Source organism: Neophocaena asiaeorientalis, unplaced genomic scaffold, assembly GCF_003031525.2.
Source record: "Neophocaena asiaeorientalis asiaeorientalis breed wild unplaced genomic scaffold, Neophocaena_asiaeorientalis_V1.1 scaffold171, whole genome shotgun sequence".
Taxonomy (NCBI): domain Eukaryota; kingdom Metazoa; phylum Chordata; class Mammalia; order Artiodactyla; family Phocoenidae; genus Neophocaena; species Neophocaena asiaeorientalis.
The window spans coordinates 3,296,157-3,310,841 of NW_020174013.1; the positions used below are offsets into that span (position 1 = coordinate 3,296,157).

Consider the following 14,685-nt stretch of genomic DNA (forward strand, 5'->3'; position numbering starts at 1 on the left):
CAGAAATTTAAAAAAAAAAAAAAAAAAAAAAAAAAAAAAAAAAAAAATCCCTCTAACTTTCTAAATGCTTGGTCTTAAAATGTTTTTAATCTTTATTGATAGCTAGATTCCAGCCAGCTGTGGAAATGCCCCAGTAGAGGATGGAAGTACACTGGTGACATATTCCTAACTAGCTGGCCACAGCAGCTGATGTTCTCCCTTCCTCTACAAAAATATGAGTGAAAGATTCCACCCAGTGCACTTGTACTCCTGCCAGTTAAGTTGCATGCTTACCGCAATCACCTGAGTCATCTCTGAACCTGTTTATTTGTTATTATAAATACATAATCTAAATATAATAAAAACTAATTTATTGTGAAGGTAAAAAGAGTAAGCTGTTATGAAAATTAAAGTGTATGCTTTAGAAAAACTTGTTAAAGACAAGTTTCCAAAGACAAAAATAACAAAAAATCTGGCAAATGAGGTTAAGAAAATGATAGCTGTAAAAGACTAGGAAGGCTACAGACTGCAGAATTCCATCTGTATGACACTGGGGGAAAAGGCACAACTGTAGAGACAGAAATCAGATCAGGTGTTGCCAGAGGCTAGAGACGGGCCAAAATAATTTACAAGAAGGGCACAAAAGGAAACTTTCCTGGGTGATGGGAACCTATGTTTTACACGGATTGTGGTGGCATTTTTCACTACCACAGAGTGTCTCAAAGTTCACAGAACTGTACACCTAATAAGTCTAAATTTATACCTCAATAAACCTGACTGGAAAAGTCACATGCTTTGTATGTGACTGCATTTTAGAGAAACACAAACCAGGAAATGTGGATGATTTACATCTAACTAGTTATCCACGCAAAGAAAAGGCCTTGGTCCTATATCAAATGATTGACAAAAAAAAAAAAGTACACTCGCATGCTTTAAATTGAAATAAAATGTTTAAGGTACATGTGTAGTGTATTTATTTTGAGATTTGCCAATTCCACAGGCTTTTTTGATTAACTGAATAACTGCCAACCTTAGTCACAATGAATGAGAGATTCCATTCTATCCTATATCCCTAGAGTTTAGGTGGGAAAGACATGATACTAGAGAGAGTTGAAGAGTCCGAGTGTTCCAAAACATTATTTTGCCTAATTCACAATTTCACATGCTCCCAAGATACTACCTACTCTATCATTAGAAGAATGACATTAGTTTTTTATCTCTGAAGCTTCAGTTGGAGATCAGTTATCATCAACAAACATTTACTAAGCATGTGTAGAGAATCATGCTAGACCCTGGAGATTCAATGAGAGTTCCTCCAGATGTTTAAAATCAAACTGAGGAGACAGAGTACCTAAAAATAATAACAGATAGCTATTTAAGCTCTTATTCCTCTCAGAAATCAACCCCGAACAATAAGAACAAAAAAGAGAAATATAAACATATCATCTTCGAAAAATCCAGAAGACATATTTGGACTGGAAATGAAATAATAGTAAATGATGTGGCAAATAGGAGGAAGGACAAAACTAAGTGTGTGTAGAGGACAAGACCAACTAGCAAGCCAAGAACCCCAGAAATATGTAAAATTTAATGTACGTCAGTTACTACGTTACTGATGACTAGGTTCCAACTAGCTGATTCTTAGCCCCTAAGAATCCCAGAAAGGCTGACAAATTAGGGTTACAAACTTACAAAAGCAGAGTTAAGCCTGAGGTTGAAAACAGGTATATTTGCAAATGTCAAGTCTAAATAATGAATAGTTAGTCCACCAGATTCCTCTTCTCATCTATTAAGGCCCAGCAATGACTCCTTCCCCATTCCTACTGGATAAAGACCAACAGAAACTGGACGAGGGGCTTCAGACTCAGACATATCAGGAACAAAGAAGAGCAGGGGCTGGGAGCAGTAGAAGTCTGTGTATAACAATGAGTTCCTCAGCTTCCTTCACTTACTCATTTCCGGGACACTAAAAACTGGGTTTACATGCTACATCCCATGCACACACAGCTACAAATCAGCTTTAAGTGCCTTGCTCTTCAATGTAAACCAGAAGAGAAGGGTTACTAGACATTTGAGGGAAGCCTCCATCATGAAAGCATGAGTCTCAAAAGCTTTGGAAATCTTATAGAAATAAGAACAAAAATGACTTTTAAAAAGTGACAGAAAATTAATGGATTAATCCAAGTGGTCCAAGATATAACTAATGAGTTTCAGAAAGAGAGAGCAGGAAAAAGTGAAGCAAAGAAATTATCAAAGAAGTAATGCAAGAATACTTCCCAGAACTGAAAGACACGAATCCTGATTGAAAAGCACAAATGCCAAGTACAATGAATAAAAGTAAAAATCACAGGGCTTCCCTGGTGGCGCAGTGGTTGAGAGTCTGCCTGCCGATGCAGGGGACATGGGTTCGTGCCCCGGTCTGGGAAGATCCCACATGCCGCAGAGCAGCTGGGCCTGTGAGCCATGGCTGCTGAGCCTGCGCGTCCGGAGCCTGTGCTCCGCAAAGGGAGAGGCCACAGCAGTGAGAGGCCCGCGTACGGCAAAAAAAAAAAAAAAAAAAAAAGGTAAAAATGACAAAAGAACAAACAAAAATATTCTGAAGTACACTACCATGTAATACCAAACCATCAAAAAGATTCTAGTAGGGAGGGGTTACATTCAAGTATTATGTGTTGACAGTTTCAGCCATTTTTGGAGCCCATCAGCTGCCCAGCCCCCCCCACCTCTCCACCAGTGTGTGACGCATTCCTTCCACATCTACCTACATGAAAGCATCCCTCTGTGATGAGGATGGGGTGGTGGTCCACACATAGTCCAGTGGCAAGAGGGAAAAGTAAGGTGATGTGAGTGGAGCCCTCTTGGCTGTGTGGCTGACAGGGTCTTGCTGCTCCAGCTGGGTGTCAAGCCTAAGCATCTGAGGTAGGAGAGCCAAGTTCAGGACATTGGACCACCAGAGACCTCCCGGTCCCACATAATATCAATCAGCGAGAGCTCTCAGAGATCTCTGTTTCAATGCTAAGACCCAGCTCCACTCAACAACCTGCAAGCTCCAATGCTGGACACCCTATGCCAAACCACTAGCAAGACAGGAACACAACCCCACCTACTAGCAGAAAGGCTGCCTAAAATAATAATAAGCTCACAGACACCCCAAAACACACTGCCAGACGTGGTCCTGCCCACCAGAAAGACAAGATCCAGCCTCATTCACCAGAACACAGGCACCAGTCCCCTCCACCAGGAAGCCTACACAAACCACTGAACCAACCTTACCCAATGGGGGCAAACACCAAAAAAAAACGTAACTACAAACCCACAGCCTGCAAAAAGGAGACCCCAAACACATTAAGTTAAGCAAAATGAGAAGACAGAGAAATATGCAACAGATGAAGGAGAAAGGTAAGAACCCACCAGACCAAACAAATGAAGAGGAAACAGGCAGTCTACCTGAAAAAGAATTCAGAGTAATGATAGTAAAGATGATCCAAAATCTTGGAAATGGAATGCAGAAAATACAAGAAACGTTTAACACGGATTTAGAAGAACTAAAGAGCAAAGAAACAGTGATGAACAACACAATAAATGAGATTAAAATTCTCTAGAAGGAATCAATAGCAGGATAATTGAGGCAGAAGAACAGATAAGGGACCTGGAAGATAAAATATGGAAATAACTACCACAGAGCAGAATAAAGAAAAAAGAATGAAAAGAATTGAAGACAGTCTCAGAGACCTCTGGGACAACATTAAATGCACCAACATTCGAATTATAGGGGTCCCAGAAGAAGAAGAGAAAAAGAAAGGGACTGAGAAAATATTTGAAGAGATTATAGTTGAAAACTCCCCTAATATGGGAAAGGAAGTAGTCAATCAAGTCCAGGAAGCACAGAGAGTCCATTACAGGATAAATCCATGGAGAAACATGGCAAGACATATATTAATCAAACTATCAAAAATTAAATACAAAGAAAAAATATTAAAAGCAGCAAGGGAAAAGCAACAAACATCATACAAGGGAATTCCCTTAAGGTTAACTGCTGATCTTTCAGCAGAAACTCTGCAAGCCAGAAGGGAGTAGCAGGACATATTTAAAGTGATGAAAGGGAAAAACCTACAACCAAAATTACTCTACCAAGCAAGGATCTCATTCAGATTCAACAGAGAAATTAAAACCTTTACAAACAAGCAAAAGTTAAGAGAATTCAGCACCACCAAACCAGCTCTACAACAAATGCTAAAGCAACTTCTCTAGGGAGGAAACACAAGAGAAGGAAAAGACCTACAAAAACAACCCAAAACAATTAAGAAAATGGTAATAGGAACATATATATCGATAATTTCCTTAAATGTAAATGGATTAAATGCTCCAACCAAAAGACACAGACTGGATGAATGGATACAAAAACAAAACTCATATATATGCTGTCTACAAGAGACTCACCTCAGACCTAGGGACACATACAGACTGAAAGTGAGGGGATGGAAAAAAATATTCCATGCAAATGGAAATCAAAAGAAAGCTGGAGCAGCAGTTCCCATATCAGACAAAATAGACTTTAAAATAAAGACTATTACAAGAGACAAAGGACACTCCATAATGACCAAGGGATCAAATCCAAGAAGAAGATTTAACAATTGTAAATATTTATGCACCCAACATAGGAGCACCTCAATACATAAGGAAAATGTTAACAGCCAGAAAAGGGGAAATCAACAGTAACACAATCATAGTAGGGGACTTTAACACCCCACTTTCACCATGGACAGATCATCCAAAATGAAAATAAATAAGGAAAGCAAGCTTTAAATGGCACATTAAACAAGATGGACTTAATTGATATTTATAGGACTATCCATCCAAAAACAACAGAATATACTTTCTTCTCAAGTGCTCATGGAACATTCTGCAGGATAGATCATATCTTGGGTCACAAATCAAGCCTCGGTAAATTTAAGAAAATTGAAATCATATCAAGTATCTTTTCCGACCACAATGCTAAGAGACTAGATAGAAATAACAGGAAAAAAACTGTAAAAAATACAAAAACATGGAGGCTAAACAATATGCTACTAAATAACCAAGAGATCACTGAGGAAGAAAAAGAGTGAATCAAAAAATACCTAGAAACAAATGACAATGAAAACACGATGACCCAAAACTTATGGAATGCAGAAAAGCAGTTCTAAGAGGGAAGTTTATAGCAATACAATCCTACCTCAAGAAACAAGAAACATCTCAAATAAACAACCTAACCTTACACCTAAAGCAATTAGAGAAAGAACAAAAAAACTCCAAAGTTAGCAGAAGGAAAGAAATCATAAAGATAAGACCAGAAATAAATGAAAAAGAAATGAAGGCAACGATACCAAAGATCAATAAAAACAAAATCTGGTTTTTGAGAAGATAATCAAACTTGATAAACCATTAGCCAGACTCATCAACAAAAAAAGGGAGAAGACTCAAATCAACAGAATTAGAAATGAAAAAGGAGAAGTAATAACAGACCCTGCAGAAGTACAAAGCATCATAAGGGACTACTACAAGCAACTCTATGCCAATAAAATGGACAACCTGGAAACAGTGGACAAATTTTTAGAAAAGCACAACCTTCCAAGAAAACCAGGAAGAAACAGAAAATATAAACAGACCAATCACAAGCACTGAAATTGAGACTTTGATGAAAAATCTTCAACAAACAATAGTTCAGGACCAGATGGCTTCACAGGCGAATTCTATCAAGCATTTAGAGAAGAGCTAATACCTATTCTTCTCAAACTCTTCCAAAATATAGCAGAGGGTAGAACACTCACAAACTCTTTCTACGAGGCCACCATCACCCTAATATCAAAACCAGACAAAGATATCACAAAAAAAGAAAACTACGGGCCAATATCACTGATGAACATAGATGCAAAAATCCTCAACAAAATATTAGCAAACAGAATCCAACAACACATTAAAATGATCATACGCCATGATCAACTGGGGTTTCTCCCATGAATGCAAGGATTCTTCAATATATGCAAATAAATCAATGTGATACACCATATTAACAAATTGAAGGAGAAAAACCATATGATAATCTCAACAGATGCAGAAAAAGCTTTTGACAAAATTCAACACACATTTATGATAAAAACTCTCCAGAAAGTAGACACAGACGGAACTTACCTCATCATAATAAAGGCCATATATGACAAACCCACAGCCAACATCATTCTCAATGCTGAAAAACTGAAACCATTTCCACTAAGCAGGAAGAAGACAAGGTTGCCCACTCTCACCACTATTATTCAACAGTTTTGGAAGTTTTAGGCACAGCAATCAGAGAAGAAAAAGAAATAAAAGGAATCCAAATCAGAAAAGAAGAAGTAAAACTGTCACTGTTTGCAGATGACATGATACTATACGTAGAGAATCCTAAAGATGCTACTAGAAAACTACCAGAGCTAGTCCATGAATTTGGTAAAGTAGCAGGATACACAATTAATACAAAGAAATCTCTTGCATTTCTATATACTATTGATGAAAAATCTGAAACAGGAATTAAGGAAACACTCTCATTTACCATTGCAACAAAAAGAATCAAATACCTAGGAATAAACCTTCCTTAAGGAGACAAAAGACCTGTATGCAGAAAGCTATAAGACACTGATGAAAGAAATTAAAGATGATACAAACAGATGGAGAGATTATACCATGTTTTTGGATTGTAAGAATCAACAATGTGAAAATGACTCTACTATTCAAAGCAATCTACAGATTCAAATCAATCCCTATCAAACTACTAATGGCATTTTCCACAGAACTAGAACAAAAAATTTCACAATTTGTACAGAAACACAAAAGACCCTGAATAGCCAAAGTAATCTTGAGAAAGAAAAATGGAGCTGGAGGAATCAGGCTGCCTAACTTCAGACTATACTACAAAGCTACAGTAATCAAGACAGTATGGTACTGGCACAAAAACAGAAATATACATCAATGGAACAGGATAGAAAGCCCAGAGATAAACCCACGCACCTATGGTCAACTAATCTATGACACAGGAGGCAAGGGTATACAATGGAGAAAAGACAGCCACTTCAATAAGTGGTGCTGGGAAAACTGGACAGCTACATGTAAAAGAATGATATTAGAACACTCCCTAACACTGTACACAAAAATAAACTCAAAATGGATGAAAGACCTAAATGTAAGACTGGACACTATAAAACTCTTAGAGGAAAACATAGGCAGAACATTCTATGACATAAATTACAGCAAGATCCCTTCTGACCTACCTCTTAGAGAAATGGAAATAAAAATAAACAAACAGAACCTAATGAAACTTAAAAGCTTTTGCATAGCAAAGGAAACCATAAAAAAGACGAAAAGACAACCCACAGAATGGGAGAAAATATTTGCAAATGAAGCAACTGACAAAGGATTAATCTCCAAAATATACAAGCAGCTCATGAAGCTCAATGTCAAAACAACAAACAACCCAATCCAAAAATGGGCAGAAGACCTAAATAGACATTTCTCCAAAGAAGATATACAGATTGCCAACAAACACATGAAAGGATGCTCAACATCACTAATCATTAGAGAAATGGAAATCAAAACTACAATGAGGTATCATCTCACACCTGTCAGAATGGCCATCATCAAAAAATCTACAAACAATAAATGCTGGAGAGGGTGTGGAGAAAAGGGAATCCTCTTGGACTGTTGGTGGGAATGGAAATTGATACAGCCACTGATATATGGAAAACAGTATGGAGGTTCCTTAAAAAACTAAAGTAGAACTACCATATGACCCAGCAATCCCACTACTGGGCATATACCCTGAGGAAACCATAATTCAAAAAGAGACATGTATCACAATGTTCACTGTAGCACTATTTACAATAGCCAGGACATGGAAGCAACCTAAGTGTCCATCGACAGATGAATGGATAAAGAAGATGTGACACATATATACAATGGAATATTACTCAGCCATAAAAAGAAACGAAATTGAACTATTTGTAGTGAGGTGCATGGACCTAGAGTCTGTCATACAGAGTGAAGTAAGTCAGAAAGAGAAAAACAAATACCATATGCTAACACATATATATGGAATCTAAAAAACCAAAATGGTTCTGAGGAACCTAGGGGCAGGATAGGAATAAAGACGCAGACATAGAGAATGGACTTGAGGACACGGGGACGGGGAAGGGTAAGCTGGGACAAAGTGAGAGAGTACCACTGACATGTGTACACTTCCAAATGTAAAACAGATAGCTAGTGGGAAGCAGCTGCATAGCACAGGGAGATCAGCTCGGTCCTTTGTGACCACCTAGAGGGGTGGGAGGGAGATGCAAGAGGGAGGGGATATGGGGATACGTGTAAACATATAGCTGATTCACTTTGTTATACAGCAGAAACTAATAGAACATTGTAAAGCAATTATACTCAAATAAAGATGTTAAAAATAAAAATCATGTGTCATAATGGCACCACAGTTCCCATCAACATCAGAGAAAAGACATTAGAGCAATGCTTCAAAAATTCCAACCTAGAATGCCATATTCATCCAAATTATCAATCGTGTGTGTGTGAAGCTAGACATGCAGAGTCTCAAAATTTTTTACCCCTCAAATTTCTCAGGAATTTATCAAAACGTGAGAGAGGGCGAAATTTATGAAGAAGGAAGAAGACTTGGATTCCAGGAAATGAATTCCCAAGGCGAAGCTATGGAAAAATCCTAGAAAATAAACATTTCAGATTGGAATAGGGGAGAGGAGGACCCCAGGAAGACTTAACTTTAATAAAAACAAAACAAATTAAAACAAAGCAAAAAAACCCTCCCCAAATCAGGACTATTTATGGCTTGGAAAATTATATACAGGCATCTTTCAGACTGCAGAATATGGGGAGGTATGGAAGTCTTGGCCAAGGATAAAAAATACAAACTAAGCAAATAAAAGAATTATTAGATATAAGAAAAAATTTTAAAGACAGTAAGTGTAATAGTAGTATAATAATTGACTCAGCAAGTACACTGAAAAGATAAGAAGACTGAATGATGAATGAAGAGAACTATTAATAAAATCTTCACCTATTGTAACACAAAGCCTATAAATAATAATAATGCTACAGATGGCAGAAGACACAACTAGAAGAATTTATCAGTCTCTTTAGCACTATTTGACTTTTAAAGTACGTACCTGTTTGATAAAAAGACAAATATCAAAAATGGTATACATCATATCTTAAACATGAAAAGAAGTCATCCAGATTAAGTGCTATCCCACTGCTATCCCACTCCTCTGCTGAGGAGGCAGATCAGGAGGGCACTGGGGGAGGAATGGTAGCACTTAAGCTGAAGAATGTTAAGATTTCCAGAGTGCCCTTACTTCAAGGGAATCATGTGCGCTAAAAAGCTCTATACCTATCCACCACTATATGCACAATGACTAACAGCATATCTGGCACACAGTAAGTGGTAAAAACATTTATTGAACAAACAAATGAATGAATAAGATAGTTTGTATAGAATGATCAAAGAACACCCAGCAGACAAAAACATGGCTAGAGAGGAAGGTCTGTAGAGGCAACTAGTAGAACTTAAAGTTAATGAGGCAGGAACTTGCCTGGTGGTGCAGTGGTTAAGAATCCGCCTGCCAATGCAGGGGATACGGGTTCGATCCCTAGGTCTGGGCGGATCCCACATGACGCGAAGCAACTAAGCCCGCGCGCCACAACTACTGAAGCCCGTGCCTAGAGCCTGTGCTCTGCAACAAGAGAAGCCACCGCAATGAGAAGCCCATGGACCAAAAAGAAGAGCAGCCCCCACTCACAGCAACTAGAGAAAGCCCGTGCGCAGCAACGAAGACCCAACACAGCCAAAAATAAATAAATAAAATAAATTAATTAAAAAAAATAAAGTTAATGAGGCAGACAGAGGCCAGACACCGGAAGACTCCATATGCCAAGAAATATGTACTTGATCTTGTGTGCAACCAAGATATGTCAAAAAGTTTTGAGCTAGGGAATACTGTGAATAAGATAAAGTTGAAAAATTCGTCAGAATACAGACTAATCTGTGAAAATACATGTAATATGTGTAGGACCAAGAGTTGGGGTTTTTTTTTGGCAAAACTAGAACTATATCAAGGTTTCTAAAAGCATATCAATCTTTAAAGCCCTTTCCACATAATAAAAAATAGTATGGTAGAATATTCTATGGCTATGTATTGTAATTCATCTAAAAGTATATATGCCTAAATTACTTAGCCTGTTGCTGACTTCCTTAATCTGTTTTAGTCCTAATAATTTTGACCATTCAGTCTATTTTTAATAAACACTGCATACAATAATGATAGAAAAACAAAAAGTTAAATTATCAATTAAAATACAATTACCAATATGGTGTACCAATGAAAGACTTCCGTTTGGCAATTGTAGCTGTTATCTGAGCAGACACTCCAAAATCAGCTATTAAAAAAAGAGACACGTTTAGAAAATAAAATAAAGTAAAATTATTTAAAAGTAACATATAATTATTTCCATTAAATTAATTTCACAGAAATGAGATATTCTCAAACACCACATTAAAATTTGTAACTCTAATGGACTAGCATTAAAATATCACAAAATAGTGCGTATAGAGCCAAATGGATTCCCATACATCCCCACATGAATCAAATGACAACAAAAGTCAAGATCAAATAATTTTGATGAGGAAGAGACAACTGAGAGAATCTAACCTGCCAGATTTAATGTTATAATTTCTAATTCCCAGGACCTGAAATTCAAGGAAAATCACTGGACAGGACCTTAAGCAGGAATACATTCCATTCACTTCCTGCCATATACATAACAACTGACATTAAAAAAACCAAAATCTCTATTGGTAAATCTATCTACCGTGAAAAGACAAACAGAATATTCCCCAAAATCTTACCTTCGCAATATATTCTAATACCAATAACAATCACTATCAAGAAATTTATTTTTATGTCAGTTTATTTTTATGTTGCTATTTTTTAAGTATATTGAGTTCTAATATTTTCTAGTTTTTTTAATGATGATTTATAAATCTTTATAAACTAAGACATATTATATATAGGATGCCTTTGAGTAAGGCACATAATATTGACACAAATTTTAAATTGCAGATGGAAACTGTTCACTAAGCCATCAACAGTTAGATAACTGCTTTTCTCATACTTAGAGGTAGCTTAGGAAAATTTTATTATATGTAAATTATGATACTTTTAAATCTGATTAGTCCCTATTATAGGCTATAGGTCAAAATAGTTTAACCATATTTTTAGAAGATAAATATTTGCTTGAATTTTGATTTTATAGTGATATGTAGTTCAAAATAATTGTTTCATATTTGTTATTAAATACTTCATTTAATATCTAACAGACATAACTTTGTTTATAAAGTTACTATACTGTACATGTTTCCTGTCTTAAACTTTCAGATTAAGTTATTATTTAGGTATTGAACTATTTTAATAACTTGACAATCAAAAGTTACAAAATAAAAGTTACAGTTTCAAACAAAGCACGATTCAGCATCTAAATTACATTCTTATATAACTAATACAGTGTTTCATTTTAAAAGCTTGTGTAAGCAGGTAGGATTTTTTGCATTATTGAGTTTTTGGCTTTTGTTTGTTTGCCTTATTTTTTGGTCACATGGTAATCTCGTATAGATTTCTTACTAGAAGTCCCACTCCTAGGGTTAGAGGTGAAAGAATTTTTAAGGGATATTATTTCACTATATCTTTATAATGAATCTGTCCCATGTGAAGGATAGACTTTATCCCCACTTAAGAGAAGAAGAAATAGATACAGAGAGATTACATATGTCATGTCCCGCAGTGAGATTTCCACCTAAAGATATATAGATGCTGCTGAGGGAGGGGAAACCTAGTCCTAGAGAGGAAAACATAAACTTACTATGTTTTGGAATAAATTTGTGCAAGTGACGAAATTAAAATTTACTTACCTAATTTCACATGACCATTATCCGTTAACAGAATGTTAGCTCCCTTCAAAGTGAGAACATTTTAGTTAAAGTAGGAAACACTTTATCAGAAAGCACATATAAAAGATTAAATATATATATTTAAAATAATCACAAGTGGCAGGTTTAAACCTAGAAATACTGACGATTTATAGTAGGCCCAATTAAAATGTTAAACCATTACATTCATAGGAAAATTTACTGTCCACTTTTTAGGCAATTTGACTATCCCTACATAATGTTCTGCCTTGCAAAAAGCTGCTATTAAAATAATATAAATGTTATTATGAAAGTGACATATTAGTTTTAATCTGAATTTTTAATCTGAATGCTATTTTCTTACTGATTAAGCGCTGTCACTATACTAAACTGTTACCTTACAATGGCATTATTCAGTTCCTTGAATTACATGTTAAACTTCATTGCCATTTCCTGTCCAAATCCACCAAAACATATCTCCCTTTCTAGGTACTTAACATCAAGTTGAACCAATGCTAATGTGTAAGACTGAACCTTACTACTTAGTCTGTGGGGCTGTCCATCCTAATGTGTTTCTGCCCAGAGTTTGGGGCCATTCAGTACATAAACAACTAGGCACAGTCCCACAGAATTAAAATGTCACCTGTTTGCATGACCTAGCAGCATTTTTATCCACTTTTGCTTCTTGACCTAAGCTCAAAGAAGAAGGTGATAATAATGACTTCATCTTCAAAAAACTTGAGAGCTTTTGGAGGAGGTAGAAATACTGCCTCTCAAAGGTACTACAGGCTCCCCACCACTGTCCCACCTTTGGGCAACTTTTAAATGAGGAAGCAAAAGTAATCCGCTATGGTTCAGGATGCAATCAATTTTGTAAGTATAAGTTCGGGGTAACAAATACTAGGAAACCCCTTCCAGCCCCCAAAAGAGGAAGAAATAACCCAAACCTGCACCCCTTGATATTACTGCAACTCTAAGGAGTAACGGGAGAAATGAGAAAAAAGAAAAAGAAACTAGAGTAGGGATTTCAACTTGAATTAGGCCCTAGCTATCTAGACTTCTGCCAGAGTCTTCAGTTTGGTCTTTCCCCAGCTCCAGATTAATTTTTCTAAATTACAGTTTATATCATGTCACCTGCACTTATGATGCATTCTTCCATCCATCCATCTAGGTGTCCATTCATCCCTCTCTCCCTGAGAGACTACTTCAAGCTCTGGGGTTATAGTAATGAAAAAGTTCCAGCTCTCAAGGAGTTTACATCTACACGAATGAATGAACCAGTACATGATTCAAAGCCAGGTAGAGATAAGCACTCTGAAGATAAAGCAGGAAGGGAAGGCCTCCCTAAGGCAGGGATATTTAAGCAGAGATCTAGTTGAAGAGAGGGTGCAGAGTCATGCCAAAATCTAGAAGAACATTCCAGAAAGAGGTAACAGCAAATACAAAGTCCTGGAACCAGAATGAACTCAACATATTCCAGGAACTCCAAGTTTAGTGTGCCTAGAACAGAATGAGTAAAACGAAGAAGAGTATGAGATGAGGTCGGAGAGGAGAGCAGGGGCCAGATCATGCATAACCTTAATGGCCACGGTAAAAACATCTGAATACTGTACTGAGTATGGTGGGAAGCCAACCGTGGTTTATAAGCAGGAGAGTGACAAGATCTGATTTACAAAGGTCACTTTGGTGTGAGGTAGAGAACTGACTGTAGGATCACTCAAGAATGGGAGCAGGGAGACCAGTTAGAAGGCTATTCCAGAAGTCCAGGTGAGATGTAATATAATGGTGGCTTAGACAGGGTAGAAATAGTGGTGATGGCTAGAATCTATCCAATTAGGCCCAAACTCTGAAGTCCAGCGCACAAGTTCTTGCATAGTGGAGCACCAAACCTCCTGGCCAATACCATCTCTTATCACTCTCCTACATTCTCTTCTCTTCAGTTATATGGTGCAGCCTTTATACCCCCTAAAATGACCCCACACTTTCTGACCTCTGTATCTTTGCTCACACTGTTCCTTCTGCTTAGAAGGCATTCCAACTTCCATTTCTGACAAAAATCTATCAATCCTTCCAGATCATTTAAGTGCCAATGACACAGAATCTTTCTTGATACACTTATCTTCTTAGGATCTCTCCCACCTTTGAATCCAAGGCTCTTTGCTTATGTCTTTTAAGTGGTTTATGAACAATACTTAGGGTAGAGGATCTCAGCAGGTGATCTGAGAGTCCACTGAAATTTCATGCAAAATTTGAAGGCATGTGCATAAGAGCATTTTTGGAGGAGAGAGTCCATGGCTTTCATCAGACTCAAAGAGCACGTGATTCCCACACCCACATCCCCTGCAAAAAAGGGTTAGAACCTTTATGTTAGAGAAAACAAAAGGGGGAAAGAAAAAGCAGGAGGTAAGATGAATGAGGAAGAAGAAAAGAAAAGAAAAAATAAATGAACAGAGAAAATATCCAGGCTGGGAAGACGGCAGTATCTTTGGAAATAACCTCAGAGTCCCAGGATAGGGGTGGTTTACCACAGCATGCCCCGTGTACCTGCTCTCCTCTGCCAGTTAAAGACCAGCAGAAAAGGTCAAGGCTTAGTTTATCCATTTTTATACATTATTAGTGACAGTTCCTTAAGATCGCCAAAGTTTACTACAATATTCAAAGCATGAAACTTCCTAAAGACTGTAACTTAATGGAAGCTATGGACCTAATTTGCATTT

The 14,685-nt window shown here is 37.1% G+C and overlaps 1 protein-coding gene across 3 annotated transcripts in view; it reads right to left on the bottom strand.

Moving 5' to 3' along the window:
* The window catches only part of MAP4K3 (mitogen-activated protein kinase kinase kinase kinase 3), a 127,171-nt gene that overhangs the window by 60,982 nt on the left and 51,504 nt on the right, over nt 1-14,685 (bottom strand). For all 3 annotated transcript variants that reach the window (XM_024753545.1, XM_024753544.1, XM_024753546.1), the window contains 2 exons: nt 11,972-12,014; nt 10,371-10,443 (listed from right to left, as the gene is read on the bottom strand). In XM_024753545.1, coding sequence (XP_024609313.1) covers nt 10,371-10,443; nt 11,972-12,014 — 116 coding nt within the window. The remainder of the gene's footprint in view (nt 1-10,370; nt 10,444-11,971; nt 12,015-14,685) is intronic.